Consider the following 19,572-nt stretch of genomic DNA (forward strand, 5'->3'; position numbering starts at 1 on the left):
GCGTTATCAGGGAGATGTTATGGTCTGATAAGCCTGTTCGGAAGTTGTAGGTTTTTGTTACGCAATCCGGTTTAGAAGTGAAGATCAGATCCAATAGGGTTTGAAAGGAGTTGGTTATTCTAGTGGGACTGCTCATCATTTGTGTTATTTGGAAGCTATTCGTTATATCCTTAAGTTTCTTTCTATCTTCCCTATTTAACCAGTCTAAATTGAGGTCCCCCATAATGATTCATTCTTTAGCACTGTACTGTTTTAGAACATCTGACAGTGATCTAAAAAGGGTGTCTTAAGCTATGGGACCTTGATATGGAACAATTATATTAAAATACATTACTTTACATTGTGTTAAAGTCAGTGGATCTCTTACATGGAGACAAGCAGGTGATGTGTCATCACAACTAATCCTGCACTAATCTGATTGGTTTGGCCTTCCTAGAGATGCAGTTTCCCTATTATTTAGCTGTTTGCTGCATAGATTTGTGTCATATCCAAAACAGTTTAAACTAGCTGAAGTTGAGCGGCCATTGAAGTCCCGCTACACTTGTCCACAGCTCTGTACAACCATAAACTTTTCCTGAGTTTGTCTCTTAATGAAGCTTAGATGCCGTTTATGTGTCTCCGTGCGAGTTATTAGTTGGCCAACATCTTTTGTTTTTAACTACCTTCAACCTCACACATTGCGCTAGTAATGTATGATGTTTGTCCGTCTCCTCTGGAGGGTTTTGGCCAACAACAACTTGCATGATGGGATTATTTGTTGCTTTGTTCATCACCTACATCCACCTTGGTCCAATGCAGGTATGTAACCTGATGGTCGTGTGGTTTTTATATTTGCTTCATGAGCTTGTGAGGCTAAATACGTTTCCACCTTCTAAGATGCTCTTTAACCGTTACGTGCATAAATCAGAATCCATCTGAAGCAAGCAAATATGAGAATTAAGGGTTCTGAATACAATATTTGACATTTCCACCTCCTGTTACTTCTGCACATCTTAAAAATGTGCATTAAAAATAGGGTGATGGAAATACAACTGTAGGGGTGAGGATGCAACGAAACAGAATTCCCACAAGACGAGACCAGACATGAGATTGCGACCACAATCAAGACAATGCAACAGATACTCTTGTGCTAACAATATAGTGCAAAGGGGTACAAGAGAGTTTCAGCCAAGCAGGAGCAATATACTGCTATACAATCACAGACAGTAATTATTTCTTACCAAACGCTAAGATGTTCCTGAAATAAACAACCACCTTTCACTGTCAGTTACATAAGGGTGAGCAGTTTTTCAAAATCAAAAACTGGGACACCCCCAGGTTGGGTTGTTAGTAATAAAATTGTGAAAAGAGCACATAATTAAGAACATTATTACGCACTGGTTCATTCCTGAGGTACCTCTTTCATGACTTACTTGTGAGTCAGTATATAATCTGGGAGACTTAATGTTAGTGGGTATCAAATTGGTCAAAAAATATGGAAATCTGGGGCATTTCTTATAGAAAACTGAGACAAATCAATGGTTTTGGATAAATCTACAAGGACAGAGGACACAGGGCTCAAAACTGGAACTGTCCTAGGTAAATAGAGAGGTCACCCTAACTTAAATACTGAGTTGACATGCACTACCAGTCAAGGAGTCCATGGTTCATTATGTTTACTACTTTCTACATTTTATATTACATTACATTTATTTTTACATACATACAGAAAACATCAAATATATGAAGCAAGATTGGAATTATGTAGCAATGGAAAAAAGTTAAATAACTCAAATATTTTTATTTTTTTAATTTTATATTCAGATCCTCAGAGTAACCACCCTTGCAAATCCTTAGCCTTTATTCAGTGAGCTTCTTGACGGGTTTCATTTCACAGCTCTAAATATAAATGCAAACCAGGTTTAAAGCAAAACAAGTTTGAGTTATTTTGAGTTTGTTTTTTTTTTTTTGCTGCATTCCACATGTGTCCATTCATAGTTTTGACGCCTTCAGTGAAAATCTACAATGGAACTAATCATAGGAATAAATAAAAAAATAAAAAATAAAAAAATGAAAAAGCGTATCCAAACTTTTCCCTGATAGTGTACTCAGCAAACGAAGCTAGTGCTCATTAGCTCAAGCTGTTTAATGTAGATTGATGCACAGAACTTGCTTTGAAAATAAAAACATTGGATTTCAGTTCTTATCTTTACGAGCCAAACTGAATGCATTTATGAGATGTTCAGACCTGGTGTAGCTGCAGACAGCATTGATCTGTTATGGCGGCTGTTAAAATGGTTACCCTACTAAATGAAGAGCTAGGCTGACTGTTTTGTCCATGTATTAAAGTACATTGCGGGGTTTTAGAGGATATCACAAGATTTTATTGGTCAGTAATATTTAAAGGGACCATATGTAAGATTTTTATTTTAAATTTTATAAACATGACTTAACTGTGTCCCCAGATATCAAGTTTTTATACTACTGTACGTTAAATGGTTTTATGTAGTGCTTTTCCACATTCAAGGCACTTAAAGCGCTTTACAGCAAGGAACCACTGATCCATTCACACACACATTCAGAGACTAGTGTACGCCGACATTGTGGGTCAGTGTATTTGACCGCTCTACCATTGATGTTTTATGTTGAGAGCAGGATTTGAACCTCCACCCTCCAGATCGGTGGATACACATTCTACCAACTGAGCTACTGTCGCCCCCATTGATGTTTACTGATGTCTCTTGGGTGTCCTTCCGTATGTCCCTGTGATGGTACATTAAAAGAGCTCTGGACCATTTCAGTATCCAAGGCCCAGACCACTCTAGCATCACTAAAGACATATTCATATTACATACTTCAAAGTGCAGTTATTACAGTCAGGGTAAGAGCCAGGGGTAGGCAGTATTTTAACATTTTAAACCTTGAAAATGGATGATTCAAATTGAAGGATTAAAAGCATCAGCGCAAGTCTTTCTGAGTAAATGGGTAGCCTATATAAATGTCCCTCAGAGTTGAGTTAGCTTACTTAACAGTAAATATGGACAGATCAGCCGCACTGCAGACTATGCCACTGTGATGATGTTATTTGAAAGGGACTTGTTTAAATATATCATTGGAAATGGAGGTTTAGTTTATAAAGTATATTTTCCAAATGTAGCCATTGTTTTAAGTTACACACTGTGACTAAGGGGGCTTATTTAATAAGCCAGGTGCTACATTACTAGTGCAAACTGAAAAATTGCATGTGGTTTTTGTGGGCATGTTGCATATGATCTACTATTACAAACTACGCCTCTTATTCCTCCCGCAATTTTAAAATGTAAATGAAAGTTTGGAGTCTGAGCAAAAGGAAGGTGCTGTTTCTGCTCTGTGGCATCGGCCTAATTATCATATGGCTTTGACATGTGCTCACATTTGTGTCTGTAGCTGTTTCTTCAATCACTGAATACAATTAAAACTAGCTGCAATTTTCAATTTTTTAATCATCAGCGTTACAGTGTGCTCATTGTAGATATAGACTTATAGGCACAGACGCATCCAGAGCCAAATCCAAAGACGTGTAAAGGAAAAACGCAAGCACAAGAGACATGTTTGGAAACCGAAGCAAAACTTACTGCAGCTTATTAGCCATATGGGACCAGCACCATGGTGATCCACGACCCATTAAAACATAAAAACAGGTGTAGGTGTGAGAAAAAGCTTTTTTTCCCCTCTTCAGCTATAGTTACCTGTTATGAAACAAAGGGCTAAGTGAAAGACTGAATCTTAAGGTTTAAAGTCACAGGTGGAATCCAGAACAGAAAAAAGGTTGTTTTATTCTTTTTTTTTTTTTTTCAATGGGATAGAAGATTTGTTTCTATAATGAAATTATCATTTTGATCATTTGATCATTTTCAATCAATGTAATATTTAGTGTGTAAAGATTTGTAGCTTGTACTTTAAATGTCTTTTTTGTTGTTGTTTCATTTAAAAAAAATCATATACTTAGTTTTATTTGCACTCAATGAGAATTTTCTATTTCAATAAAATCTTGCTGCTTGAAAATTAGTGAGTGTGAACTCGTGCACTTTACATCACTTTTAAATAATGTACTTCCACAGACAATTTACACCTGTCTTTTCAACATGTTAAATATCCACAGTTTTTGCTCTTGCTGTCTTGATAAATCAAGCTGCCCCTACTACACGACTTCATCTGTATTGTCCCCTTTTTTGTGCAGTTTGACCAAATCATTTTGCATATTCATTTGTTCCCAGGAGCAAAATCTGCTCTGTGTTGATCTAATCTCACTGTGTCCACTGTTCAGTGCATTTATCATGTGCGCAGATGCTTAGTAAATATACCTCTGAATGTATGCATGTTTAAAAGGGTATTAAAGAATGTGTAATATGTGTTGAATTAGTCAAGTGAACATGGACTTTAAAAACACAAAGGAATGCTACTGATAACTTTGGCTACGTTATTGTGGCCTAAATAGTGCATCATGATGAAATGTTGAAAAATGTCCCTTTAGATACATATATTAGTGATAAAAATGCTATCAGTCTGAATTACAAATGAGTTTTCCTCTGAATCGGATCGAGCTGTCATACGCAGAATCAGATACTGTCAGGGAATACATCAGCGATTTAATGTTTGTTATTCTGAAATCAGATAAGGAAACTTTTTCAAATTTCAAAATACGTACAACTTCACCACTTAATTCATGTCCAAACCATCTCAGGCTGGACACATCTGACACGAATGATATGCTCATTCCTAATGCTAGCCATGTTCATAAACAAAAGAGCAGAGACACCGCCAGCGACGTTCCCTCAATCTCCGCTTTCAGCTTTTCTGAGCAGTGTCTGTTTCTGGGTGATAATGCAACATTGATTGACACTTATATCGGTGTCTCTCTCTCTCTCTCTCTGTCTCTCTTTCTCTATCTCCCTCTTTACCTCTCTCTCTCTCAATGACAAACATACACACTCTGAAAATGGAATATTGATTTTTCCTTAATGTAATCTTTTTTTCTTTTTTTTTAACCAAGAATTGAAATCGAGACAGCTTTTGAAAAATGATGTGCAAAATGTGTCCTCATGATAAGGGCCACAGGTGTATAAAGGACCTGGTCAAATTAATTAAATAAATAAAAAGAAAGAAAGAAACAAAAGAGAACTTACTTACTTACTATACACACCTGTACATACAACTGGAAATGTGAAGAAAGTATATTGTACAATGACACAACTTCAGCAAGGTTTGAAGTTGAACCCACAACTATAGTTCATGTTACATAACTTTAAATAATACTACATGAACATGGCTGGCAGTAACTCAGTTGGTCAGATCCCATGGTCCACAGGTTTGCAGTATGATTCCAGCTCCTATAAATGAATACTGACATTGTGCCATACACTGCCTTACACTGGTATATATGAATTTACAGCAAATAATATGTTATTTTGTAGCACTTTGACTTTCCTTTCCTTACATGTGATTGCTTTAATGAGGTAAATATGGCCATAAGCTTTGGGCAGTGACTGAAAGGGCAAATCCTGGATAATAAGTTTGAGACCCAAGGCACGCAGAACATGCTGGAAGGGAAGGCTTGGAGTCCCTGCGTAGACTGCTGCCTCGAGGAAGATGGATGGATGGTCAAAGCTTTTGCATATAATGTAATGTGAGTATTTGTTTTTGGACACAATTGGAATGTTAGTTGAAGAAAACATGGTGTTCTTGTGTTGTGCTTGTGTCATTGTGAGAGTCCAGAAGGCGTGGGCCAAACTGTGAAGCACGCTGTGTCTGTGGAGGTGTGAAGTCGCCAAGCACAACAGTTCAGTCAGAGCCAGACTGTCCGCTGTACGCATTTACGCACAGGCTGCACTTTAACCATGGTAAAAACATGAAATGTATGATGTTACTCACACATTGTAATAGATATTTTATTGGATGAGAACCATAAAGTATGATGCTCCATTTTTTGGATGTGAACCATTTGGAAACAACATCAGAGAGAGAGAGGACTAAGTGGGTGGAGCTAACAGCTGAAACTGGACCATGTTCCTCACTTATGGTTCAAATTTTGCAGTTTAGATGGAGGGTGGAGCATTACTAGAGGGTGGAGGACATGCCTGTGTGCTGAAGTTAGTGACTGCATAAATGTTTGAGAAATGGGATGAATTTGAGATGAGAGTGTCCTTAAATGCTGTAGCTCAGACTCGCTCCATCAAATGTTCACTGCTGCGAAACTCTACGACCTCATAAATATAAATACACATATATCTTCCAAAATATAGACTGACACTGGTTTGTACTGTTGTGACATCCTTGGGCAATTCATTTTATCAACCTTGTCTGTATCAACATAGGTGGGTAGTACTCAGTTAGATTTTTTTTTTTATAGATTTATTCTTTAAAAAAAAAACAAAAAAAAAAACAGATTAAAACAGAACCACTCCTACAAAACTAATCTCTGTATATTCTTATGTTTAAACATCAAACTGTGTGGCATTTCTCACCTTGCCTGGGGACTACAGCTGGAAAGTGTGCACTTAATACTGAAACATTTACAGAAATGTTTATTAATGTTCATTCAGATAAACTAATATATGAATAAATAAAATATTGCTCATATATTCATTGATGATCAGATGAACTGCATTTTAAAACTATACAAAAGTTAACAAGAGGGAGGATGCTTTGCAGTAATAAGCTGTGGCTGCGGTGCTTGCATTAATTAGGCCACTTACTGTGTTAAGTGTCTGCACTCCATGCACTTTTTCCTTTGTTAAATTGTCTTAACAATAGATGCTGATGTTTGAAGTGAAGAAGTGTATTATATTTATCGACCTGGTCCTGGATGTGACACACTATGTTTATGTGACTGTAGTCTTTAAATATGTTATTAGATCAGTTTTGACACCATGTGTTGGTTCCTGTCTTGCCCCTGCTGAAACCCTGGAGACGCTTCCTTCACTGAAAAATGTATCAACATAATCTGAGTGGCGTGCAGTGTGATTACGTGCATATGACGTCTCTGCTGTAGACTGTCTGAGCGGTTAATGTTAAAAGTGATTCCTACACATATGCTGCCCTGTTACTGTGCTTTTGTGACCTACATTCCATCTGGAATGCATCATTATAACATTGTGAAAAAGTGCATCCAATCCAGATGTTGTGTGCGTGGCACACATTGTGGTTCATTAGTATCTCATTCAAATTTTAACACCACTGTGCAGTACAACAGAGAGTAGGTATGTAAGTGTAAATAATTATTTCTGCAGCATTCAAAGATGTCATAATATTGAAAAAAATGTATGAAAGCGTGATATTTTTGTACCGTTTCTGATACCAGACTGAATGATCTGCTTGTCTATTCTGATGCGTCTGATAACTTTTTATGTGAGCTGTTTTTAGAAGCCAAAGGGATGTCGGGTCTTTGTAATGTCAAAACAAAAATAATAAAACAATGTATTTACATAAAACAGCTTCAAAATTGTTTCTTCACCCACAGTTTGTGAAATACTCTTTCTATTGATACTTCGGACCTGATGTCATCAACATTCTGGAGACACTGCTCTGTCTGTCGGCTGTTGCTCAACTTAGACTTTAATGTGAGATTTATTTTAACACAATCAGACCATAAAGACCTGACTTAGCTGGAACTACAAAAGGTGAGTTGACTTGCGCTGTTAAACAAATTCCTCTCAAATAACGTTACAATCACAAGCTAACTAGCATTAGCGATCAGTTTTTCAGTTAGTCACTCTCACCTTTTTTGTTGAAAATTAAACACCTAAACAGGACCGCTCGTATTGATCATAGGCTCCTCAAAATGTGTTGTTTGTTTTTGGCTGTGTTTGATAATGTGTGCATTGTGTCACCATAGCAACTGCTGAACATTCCTCCATAGACATGCATGCAGAATATGAAATATCCAAAGGGTAAATTCACAAATGTCCCACAAAATGGCATTATACTTATCCATCTTGCATTTATTGGAGGTGTTTTATAGCTAGCTAGCAATAACATCTCCACTGAAACAAGCAGATGACAGACCCTTCACCGGAAAGTTACATAGTGCACGTTTTTGTCATTTCTTAGATTTGTTATAAACTCTAGATTATGTATGGATTTGATAGATTTTAATTTTTTTTATTTTTTGAGTCGATCCTGATATCAAATATTTGGCCTGCAGCTGTGGCAAATAACCGATTTTAACTTTTAAAGTCCATAGCATTTTGTTCCATCCACACATGTTTATCACACAAACCCTGCATATTTAGACTCAAAACACAACTCCAGGTGTGTTTTGATGAGGTAGCAGCGTCGTAACATGGCTTAAAGCTCTATCAAGGTCAAAAAATAAACCCAATGAAGACAAATTGGGAATGACACATAGGCACACACAGACTGGGGCAGCACCGGGGTTAAATATTGGTATAGAATATATAATGTAATATCAGCTGGTACCAATATTGTAAAAAATGTGTCAATATTGGCCGATACTGGAACCAATACATCACCCATCTATTGTTGATGTAGCATATGAATCTCTCAATCAAATGATTGTATAGAAATTAGGTCAGGCTTGTTGTAGTAGCGCTGGCATCAGTAGCAGTTATTTTATGTCACAGCATGATAAATGTGATTCATCCAGGTAACTCAGTCTAACACAGCAGGGGCCTATTTTTGTATCCACATCCACCAGAGAGCTGCAAATAAAACACTCGCTCCATCACCACGGCGATCTCAGTAACAGCCTGGGGTCACCATGGCAATGAAATACACCTGGCAACGGGGACTGTCGCCCTGACAACCGGAGCTGCAGCACACGGCCACCTCGCCTCGCACCGCTCCGTGTTATGAGATATAGAATTATGGCTCACATTGATACTATGATGGGTGTATGTGTGTGTGTGTGTACCAGCGTACCCGGCTGTCGGAGCTGGGGATCATGGCATCCATCATCCAGGAGCCAAAGCGGGACCCCGAGGCCCTTACGGTGATCGGGCTGCTCACTGTAGTCAGGCGGCCACATCCTGCAACATACAAACACATGGTTAGATTCAGAGACAAATCACTGGAAAGCTATTATCAGTGTACCAGGGAAAATGGGGCATCACACATGTTATTAACAGCTAAATAGGTCAAGAAACATTGTCAGTTTGATTTGTAGTGTGTTCAGACAACACTAACACGCCATAAGGTTAACATACACTTCATACACTTGTACCCTGCGGTAAATGTGTCCTCTCTGCATTTGACCCAGTCTTTAGTGCTGCTGGTGCACTTGTCAGGAGCAGTGGGATCCATCTCCAGATTTTGAGCTACTCTTGGTCAGGACTACCTTAGCTGGAGGATTTGGCCTATTGTGCATGTTTTAAGTAACCTGACTCAAACCAGATTGATGTGTCGCTCTAAATTCAGTTCTACACATTACCAATCTGGAAACGCTCTCACTGAGAGCAATCAAGAAAATGTGGAATGTCATGACTGATACTTGAATCTGTTTGGTCAAAGATGTGGAACAAGCAGAAAAATCTAACTTTTGTTACATCCAGTTGAGAGAAAAGCACAAAGGTCTATCCTGTCCACAAATGCACAAAGCATTTACCTCCTGCACATTTTTCACAAACAAAATAGTCTGTATTTCTGATCAAATTAGCTGAAGTACATTGGTTGGTGTGGGCAGCTTGTTTTGGTTTGTTTGGGCGCTTCACCTTGGTCTCTGCCCAAACCACAATGCTGTTCTGTCATTGATCTGATTAGACCCAGCAATTACAACAGCAGGAGCCAAACCAGAAGGGTTCTCATGAGTTTGTGAACTCACAAATTTTGAAAGAATTCAACTTTCTGTGCGTGGGTTACTCACGCTGACTTACTTGTTCAGACAAACTTCTTCTATCCCTCATGACTGAATTTTCTTTAACTGTTTTATTGTATTTTAAATTGCGCTATGGTGACCTTGAGTATCTTGAAAGGCACCACAAATAAAATATGTACAAAAAATATTATTGAAACCATAGTTCGAGCAACCCGCAGACACAGGAAGAACATGCAAATGCCACACAGAACGAACCAACGTCACCCGAGAGTTGAATCCACACAAAATGTTAATGGAATGCTTGAAGCTGTGAAGAAATTTTATGTTGAATTGACTAAAAGCATTGCTGCTCCATCTCCCTTTCTTTCTCCCTCTCTCTCCCTCCATTCCCTTCCTCTCCCTCCCTCTCCCTCTCCCTCTTCTTCTCCCTCCCACTCCCTCTTTCTGTCCTTCCCTCCCTCTCCCTCCCTATCTCTGCCTCACTTCCCTCCTTCACTCCCCCCTCTCCCTCTCTCCATATGTCCTGCCCTGCGGAGGTGCTGCTTCCATTATCGTTCCTCTGTATCTTAATTTATGCAATCTTCAATATGATCAAAAAGCAATTAAGCGAAACAGAGGGCACATAAATCACTATCACACCCCCCTTGTCCACCTCATTTCACATTGTTACAAAAATACTGTCACCATTTTTAATCAATATTTAGTCCAAACCCTCATTTTGTCCCACTGGGGCCACCATAGCCACAGTTACACAATTTTTCCATTTCTGAAGTAGGTCAGTCCGTGTTTGAGAAATCCAAGCAAAGTCAAGTGTGTTTGTAACATCAACTCAAAAATGTGAGTAGAGATATGAATATTAATTATCATAACAGGTCTACACATGCATGAGTGTAGACCTTGAAGGATGCTAGTTATTTTTGTGCTAGCCCATTCCGACTTCTCACATGCAGTGTTGCCATAGCGCTGTGAACTCAAAAATTCAGTGGTGAAATATTTATAAGTCATTGGACAAAACATCTGCTTATACATATTCTCAAAGTAGGATATGGCGTTGGGTTGTTGATTGAAAGAATATACCATGTTTAGTTGTATGGAACTGTATGTAGCCTGTGCTTGTACAGTTAAATAAAGAGGTACTACAATCACAGCTTCACCTGGGTTACCAAATACGGAAAAAAAAAAAAAATTATCATCCTTAGTATACGCCTCATGAAAGCTTTATTATCTCCAGAGTTCACTCACTGAGCTGCAGAGGCTGCACTAGCCGTGATTAATGATTGGCTGCAGGTGCTGGGGTTTATGGCGTGACGATCAGAGGGAGTCCTTTTAGGTTTAAACCAACTGGATTTCAGCATTGAAGCTGGCAACCCACATGAAAGCCTATTTTTTCTTTCTGATTGGATAATTGTCTTGAAAACTAAAACCCAAATTACAACATAAATAAATCTGACATCATGTCCAATGTTTTTGTTATCAAGAATAAATCAGTATTAATGTTGCGTTATTATCAGTAAAAGCTATGTTTCATTTGAACAAATTTGCCTCATGTCCCACATGAGGCAAATTTGTTCAAAGTTAGGCCAAGTTAGGCCAAGTTTAAGATGTTTAAAATCAAAATCTCTTCATGATCTGGAACCTTCTTATTTATGTGAATTGTTGACTGCACACTCTGGGCAGAATACTCAGGCCCTCAGACCAGCTGCTTCTCAAGAGCTAGCACTTTCACTGTTACTAGCCCTAAGCCAGACATGTCAGACTCAGGCCCATGGGCCAAATTTGGTCCTTGATATAAATATATTTGGCCCATGAGATCATATCAAATATGTATTAGAGCTGGCCCGCCAGCCGCTGCACCACTATAGCGCATGCACCTCTGATACTACGAATCCCAGAATGCTTTGACACTTCTGTTGACACTCATTAGCATCTGCTACCTCTCGCCTCACTCAAATCCAATCCACCCATTCTGAAAAACATGCAGATGTTGTTGAAATTTTTCAATAAATATGTAGTTTGGCCCATGACTTAGTCACAGTTTTTTTTTAGTTTGACACCCCTGCCCTAAGCTGTAGAACTCTCCCGTCACATATCACAGCGGGTACATCCCTGGACAGGTTTAAATCGCTGCCAAGTTTAAATCAAGCTGATTTTCTAGAGTTTCATCTTTTATGTTCTTACTAAGGTACTTTACCTGTTTTTTACTTTCTTAAAAATGTGAACTAAAAACAGAACTAGAACATTTTAAACTGTTTTTAAAATGTTTTTAAAACTTCTGACCACTACAGTGGTCAAAAGTTATTCCTCACTTACCTTATGCATTCCAAGCAACTGTTCATGTTGAGTTTATAAGCTCTTTTCACAACTTTCAGAGACCAAAGTGGAAACATTAACTGTTAATGTCTGGGTTACTAAATTGACTTAATTGGATACACATTTTGGTTGATTTGAGCACTTTCCTAGTTTTTATAACTTGATTAAGTTGCAAAACACAGGCCATCGTTTTTCTAACTTGACAGCTGGAACGTGCATCCCATGTTTAACTCGAAGATTGCGTCATTCCAAGATCTGAGCTCTCACCATCAAGGGCAACTAATGCATCATAATTATTACGCAACTGTTACCTAACAACCATAATGATAACAAGGGTCAAAACCTGTCTAAATTCCACAATAGTTATGATTAGACTGATGAAAATACACGACAACATCTTTATTTTGTTAATTGAAGGGTTAAATTATCAGAAAAATGCCATCCTTGTGTTTGCATTTTTTAAGGATTTACAGTGTTGATGACATAAGTACGGGTAAGTTTTAGAACTCAGTTCTACTTCCTGTATTTTTGTAAATTTTCACAAATTTTTTACCACAAACTGCCACTTAACTGATGTAAAACTATGATTTATTTATTTTTTTTAATTTATTTGAAGGGCAGTGTGCAGATATATTAAAAAGATGGCTGCACCAGATTTAGCAAAATGCTAATTTCCATCTGTAGTCCTTGGTGTCACAAACATTAAAAACAAAACAATTCACATATAAAAAGTGCAATACAAAAGACAATGTACAAGTTTGCAAAATTTTCAATACATAGTGCAAACTACAAGTTATTAAAGTGCGAGACATATGCAACAGATATCAGAATAAATACGGTGTAGCTGCTATCAGATGATACCCACGAGGGTAGCATCTGATAGCTCTAAATTTATCTATGATAAATATTGACCACAGGTACTATCCCACCAAATCAAGTCATAATTAGAAAAACATGAAAACCTGTCATATGCCCTTCAAAATGACCTTAAAGCTTTTCTCCTCACAGCACTAGACTGTCCGTACAGATCCGTACATACCCAGCTTGTTCATGCACCCGTGCAGGCGGCTCTCGAGCAGCAGCACCCTCTGCTGGAGCTCCTCGTAGTCATAGGCTCCCACCAGCTCCTGGATGGAGGTGAGGACCAGGGACAGGTTCTGTAGCTCTGACCTCAGGACACCTAGGCTCTGCACGTCCACACGGTACTGATCCACCACAGACAGGAGGGGGCGCAGCTGAGACATCTGCCCCTTTAGCTCCTGCACACACATATACAGACACTACCATGAGAAAGAGCTGGAACTGAACCATCAACTAAGCGATCTGTGGACAATAACTGTGATTAGTTGTTTTTAGCACATTTAGATCAACATGTTAGCTTTTATTTATTGTTCTGAAAATGTTATATTTGTGAAAAAACAACGTATTAAAATCAGTCAATCAAATATAACAATCAGCATGCATCCCACTGACAAAACTACTACACATCACTACACTATACACTACAACTTCAGGTTTATGAAGTGAATGTTGTTGGCTTGTGGGCTGAGCGTTGGACAGAATCATACAGCTGTAATAGATCTGAATAGGACCCGGGAGAGATCACTAGATTGGAGAGTATCTATACCAAACAGATAAAAACTAAAAATACAACATATTTATTTTGCATCCCTAAAAACAGTTAGCTCCTACGTCTGCGATGTGCCCTCTCTGCTGACCCTTCCTGTACAGATGGTGTACCAATTTTAACATGCTGTTTTTCTCCATACAACAAGTGGGAGTGTGTAGTCTACAGAAGAGCTATTTTATGTTATGGATAATATAAATTTGAAATAAAATAATGCACTTACATAAGCAGAAACTACTTGTTTTGTTTTGAACCATAGTATAACACTTAATATATAGCTTTATTCACTCTTGCTTCATTCATTTTATCTATCATCCTATCTTCATCTTCTCCGAGCCTCAGAAATCTTTCTGTTTAAATTTCCCCAGATTGTTACGACAAAGAATATGAGCTTGCAGTTTTTCAGTCCATAATCCATCACAGGACTTGCACTGGGCATTTTTGTGGCCAAATTGTGTTCACACATGGATAATTAGCATGACGGCTCTGTAGCTAAATAGCTACTACAAGGCTTTTTCATGAGTCATGCCTTATGTGAGCAGACTGCAAACCTTTTGACTTGGAAGCTGAAATGGCAGGGTGAAGGAGGATAGAGAGAGTGGTCATCATTTAGCAACATTGTGGTGAAAATGGTGTATATTTGGGTGTATATTTGAGCATACACCATGGGGCTGTTTTAAGCTTAAAGTGGGACTTGAAATTGCAGTGGCCACTGGAGCCAGGACACACTTTTTTCAGTCAGTTTACCAATATTGCACTAAAATTGCCAAGAAAATCACAAAAATACCATATCCACTGTTTAGTAGCAAAAAAGTTGAGTTAGTGATAATTAAGAATATTCATGATTATCTTTTATATATATATTTATTTTGGCTATATTTTGTGAGAATCAAATTGTCACTGTATCAAGTATCAACTGAGTTGGTTACACTTGCACCACACCACAGTGCACCAGCAACACAACAGGCACAGTTGTGGGTTCAATTGCAGTGTTCTCCCTGTGTCTGAATGTTGGTTCTGGGAATGTTTTTTTTTTTTGTAAAGTGGTATCTGAGCTTGTGTGCATCTGGTGAACATCTAGTGACCAATACGCTTTCTCTTTTACATGTCACTGGTGAGGAGACCAGATAAATGACATAAATATCTTGAAGTAAACATTTTAGCATGGGGACTGGCTTCACCATTCATTTGTATGTGAGGGAGCATTCGATTTGATGTAACTCCAGGTAGCAGCGGCAGCAAGTGATCGAGTTGTAGCAACAAGCAGAGATAGAGAATTTTGGATCTGTGAATGTCTGTGGTGTGAACTTATACAGGCCTGTGGTCAAGTCATGGTCAGGACTCGATAGCTCATCACCGGCTCTTTATAAGTCTTCTGTATGAAAATGTAATCATGACCTCACTGTCACAGCCAGAGCAGACTTTTCTCAATTGTTTTCAGTAATATATTAGAATCATTTGTCTGATGGACTGTCAAGAGCTCTCACTAAAGATGGACGTAGTGTCCCTAAACGCCTCTCGGCAGGTCTGTTTAAGTGGCACTTTTCTCCTCAGCCTGTTTTAACCTGAGTAATGTAGCTCACATCTGCAGGAGTCCTCCTAACACCTCCTCAGGTTTAGAAAGAGACTGGGTTTGTACAGTTTGACACATAGTGAAACTGATCTAGTTCATTTCAAATTGCCAGTCCAAACCCATTCTCCAGTGTCATGTACAGGTGAGAGGGAGGCTATTTAAAAATGTATAATGTAAGAATTGGTCTCTCTGATCTGTATGGATATGAAAAATGTAAAGGCACACTTTGCAGGAGGAGGGTATGCCCCCTGCTAGTCTCCCATGTTGAATAAAATAGTTTAAAAATGTATTTAGTTTATGGTCTAATAATCAGACACTAATCGATACTAAAACTAATATTGATACTAGATACTCTTTTAAGCTTTTAAAGTGATAGAAAAAAAATCACAAAACTGGATAAAATCACCATTCCATTGTTTCAGTTTCAACTTGAGTTTTATCAGAACTACTGTAAGGCCACATGTTATAATAAACAAATACTATTATTTTGTGTTGAAAACTACAATATATCTCAAAAATATAATTTGGGTATCACAATTGGTATTGAGTATCGATTCTTTAGTATCAAAATCAAGTTTGAAATTTTAGTACTAATTACTAATTTTAGTAATTTTAGATTCAACACAAGTTTATTTGCAGAATGGTGAACTCTTTGATTGAAACATATTGTATTATGTATTCTGTTACATCCAGTCAGAGTACTGTACTCTACTGTACTGAGTATTATCACCTTGAGTTGCATTAGCACATACCTTGATGTATACCACCAAATAAAAGTATAACTGTATAACTGAATACAGTATTCAAAAGTAGTATTCTGAATATGTAATTTCAGTACATTTATTTAGTTACTTCCCAACACTGCTAGTCTCCATGTACATGTTAAACTTTAGATTAAACTTGTCTGTCCCAAGCAGATGACGCCAGCAAGCTACAGGTTTGATCTGTGGAGATCACATTAACCCCTGGCACCGATCAGTGAGAGAGGTCCGAGAGGTGTGAGAATGAATATTTTTTCTGTATTTTAAGGGGCCCATATCATGCTATTTTTTTAATCTATGTTATATTGTTTTTCCTTATCAAAAAATATTTTATTTAATTTATTTTGACTCATGCATCAAGCATGTTTAGTCTCTGTTCTTTCTCAAACCTTGTGATGTCATGTGGTAATACAGGACGTGCTCCACTGTGTTTTTAAACCTCTTACACCTTCATTAGAACTATTTGGATAATTTTAGCCCTGGAATTGCTTATCCCTACTGAACAAAAGGTAAAATAGTAGCTGTTAATGTGAAAACTACCACTACTTGACATCACAAGGTGTCACTGTGGATTTTGAACTTCAGAGATGTAGACAGACTGATAAAATATTACTCATGTGTGAATGAAACAAAACACAACTCCAGCTATTAATGAGGTAATAGCATTCTAACATGGCTCAAAACTCACAAGAGACAATTTTACGTAATATAGGCCCTTTAAGCAATTTAAAAAAAAAACTAAAAAAAAACTGTAATTAAATAAATGCTGCATATATATGTTTAATCCTCCCTTTCCCCCCAACATTTACCCTATGTTGAAAATCGGCACACTTGACTGACTTTACCTTTCCCCATCTCCCTATAGTTATTGATAAACTCACTATGCATCCTCCATGAATATTCACAGGTCGGAACAGCTCGCAGGCACAACAGCAAGCATCGGGAGGAAAAAAAGAAAAGTACCTAGTGCACTTGAAAGCATCACCCCTGTGTAAGTGCAGGGTGATGCAGAGGTGAGTACAACATGCATCTTCCATAGTGTCATGTTTAATTATACATTTATGATTCTATAATGTTTACGTGCCTCTGAACACTTATTTTTATCTCCTGCTCCCTCTGCATGTTTTCAAAGGGATCGCCAAGTGCACAGCTTGAATGCATAGTGAGATTTACTTAATTATATGCTGTAATGGGTATTTTAAAAAGGTCAAGTTTCTGAATATCCCTCTTCCTTAAAGAGGGGGTATTACATTTCTATGGATTTTAATTGCTAACACACAGCATATTTAGATCACTTTTGTTTTTGAGCCTCTGCTCCCCTTTCTCCCTATGCTAAGTCACTCCCACTTCAAAGCGATATCACATTACAAACAGCATGCATTCTGCTAATGAAACCACTGAAAAAATGCATGGATGACATCTAAAATCTCTTCAGGCATGTTTTTGATGAGGGAGCAACATCATAACATTGTAGAAAATTTCAAAAAGTTATTTTTTTTATAATACCCTCTCTTTAAGAATTTGACTATCAGGCAAGTAAAAATAATTAAAAGTAAGTTGACCATAATTTATGTAAGAACACAACACTACAATTGCTAGCATCGGGTACATGAAGGCTGTTTATAGATGGTTTATAGACCCGGCACGCTATTTAATCATACAGGTGTAATGAACACAACAGCAGAATTGCTCGGAACATGTTTGGTGATCTAAAGATTTACCTATGACATAACAATCCAGGGAAATTTTAAATGGAGTGATTTTTGAGGCTCAAATCAAACAACTGAATTAATCTAAATACAACTCCAGGTATATTTTTGATGAGGGAACATTGTTACTTAAAAAAGACACTTTGAGAAGGAGACACACTGAACTAACTGACATGTGTGAACGAACCAAATCCCCTTACACATATTTTACAGTAAGTTAAAAGTGATGGTAAACCTCAAAGTAATTCTCTTATATGTGAAAATTCATACTTTTTAGCATCTTTGGTAATTTCCTTTTACATGCTCGGATTATTTGTCTGCCACCCTGTGTCAAGTTTTACCACACAAAATTTAGCCAAATTGCTATTTTCAACATAATGCTAACAGATTGATGAAATGCCTGTGGCTGCATGATCTGTTGGAACATCAAGTGTGCATGTGTTGTATATGCTGTATATAAAGCATCACCAGAGCAATGAGATAGAGCAAAAGAGATTTTAGATTTTGTATCAACAGCCACTATGTATATCTTAAAACAGAGTTAGTTTGATGTTTTATGAGAAAAAATAAGATTTTTATAACAAGTTTCACTATATTAAATACATAGAGCAGCTGTAGTGCTCCCTTAGGTTGCCGCTAACATATGTTACATTTAACAGTTACTTCAGCGTCACAACAAATTTAATCAAATAATTTATGAATGAAGAGGACTGAAATCAATGGTGAAAATTGTTTTAAAATGTCTTATATAACCAATATAAACGTTTATTTTGTAGTCCTAACTGCATTTTAACTGTTACATTTTGATGTGCACATGTCCATCAGACATTTCAGGTCATGCTTCATTTGTAGATCATGCAGCCACAATGCCTCTCAGCCAGGTGACTAGTGTTTACTAGTTTTGCAATGCTACGTGCACCACTTCAGTTCTGATTATTATAATTATGACAAGTTTATTTGAAAAACTGATAACTCTCTTTTGGAAAAAAAAAAACAACAAACAAATATTTATAAGGTTAAGTGGATGTGGATCTGATGAAGTTGGGATGGAGTCATATTTTGTGGCACTAAAACTTATTTGGCTTTCGAAACACAAGAATAATTATCTTATTTTTATTTTTTTTTTAAATGGCATGACCTCTTTTTGCAAATAAAGTATTTTATTTTCAAAATAGAAAAGTCAAAACCCTAAAACTATTTATTACAGAAATTTGCCATTAGTGCCTGCACAAAACAGAAGAAAGCTGGCTGTGTACTCATAAGAAACAGGGACATTTTACAAAGCTGTAGTCCAGCAGAGGAGAGGTGATGTGGGGCTTGGACCAACGATGGTCCCCCTGAGGGACATTGGGCTCTAGAGCCCAGGCTCCCCACTCCAGATTTATGATCAGAGCACGTCCTAAGTCCCTATAAAAACTGCATCTCAGTCTATGCTGGAAATCACAATCCAACCAATAAGGAAAAAGATCTGATCTCTCCCCCCTCTCTTTCTGTCTGCTCTCCCTCTCTATTTTCTCTCCACCTCTGTCTCTTCCTTTTTCCCTCCCTCTCTTCTGTCCCTCTCTCAATTTCTGTCCCCTTCTTTATCTCCCCCCTTTCTCTTTCATCTCTTTTTGCTCTCCTCTCTCCTTTTGTATCTTGTCTCTTTATCTTGCCCTTTCCCTTCTCTATATCCCTCTTCCACTCCCTCTCTCTTCCCCTCTCCCACTCTTCCTCTTCCTCCCTCTGCCCTCCCTGTCCCTCTCTTCCTCATTCTTCCTCTGTCTCTGTCTTTCCCTCTTCCTCTCTAACAGAGAAACTAG

The 19,572-nt window shown here is 37.7% G+C and overlaps 1 protein-coding gene across 2 annotated transcripts in view; it reads right to left on the reverse strand.

Moving 5' to 3' along the window:
- LOC117372984 (noelin-2-like) overlaps positions 1-19,572 on the reverse strand; it is a 65,866-nt gene that overhangs the window by 14,752 nt on the left and 31,542 nt on the right. For both annotated transcript variants that reach the window (XM_055221375.1, XM_033968845.2), the window contains exons 4-5: positions 13,140-13,359; positions 8,899-9,005 (exon numbers count right to left, since the gene is read on the reverse strand). In XM_055221375.1, the coding sequence (XP_055077350.1) occupies positions 8,899-9,005; positions 13,140-13,359 (327 nt within the window). The remainder of the gene's footprint in view (positions 1-8,898; positions 9,006-13,139; positions 13,360-19,572) is intronic.

Source organism: Periophthalmus magnuspinnatus, chromosome 1, assembly GCF_009829125.3.
Source record: "Periophthalmus magnuspinnatus isolate fPerMag1 chromosome 1, fPerMag1.2.pri, whole genome shotgun sequence".
Classification (NCBI taxonomy): Eukaryota; Metazoa; Chordata; class Actinopteri; order Gobiiformes; family Gobiidae; genus Periophthalmus; species Periophthalmus magnuspinnatus.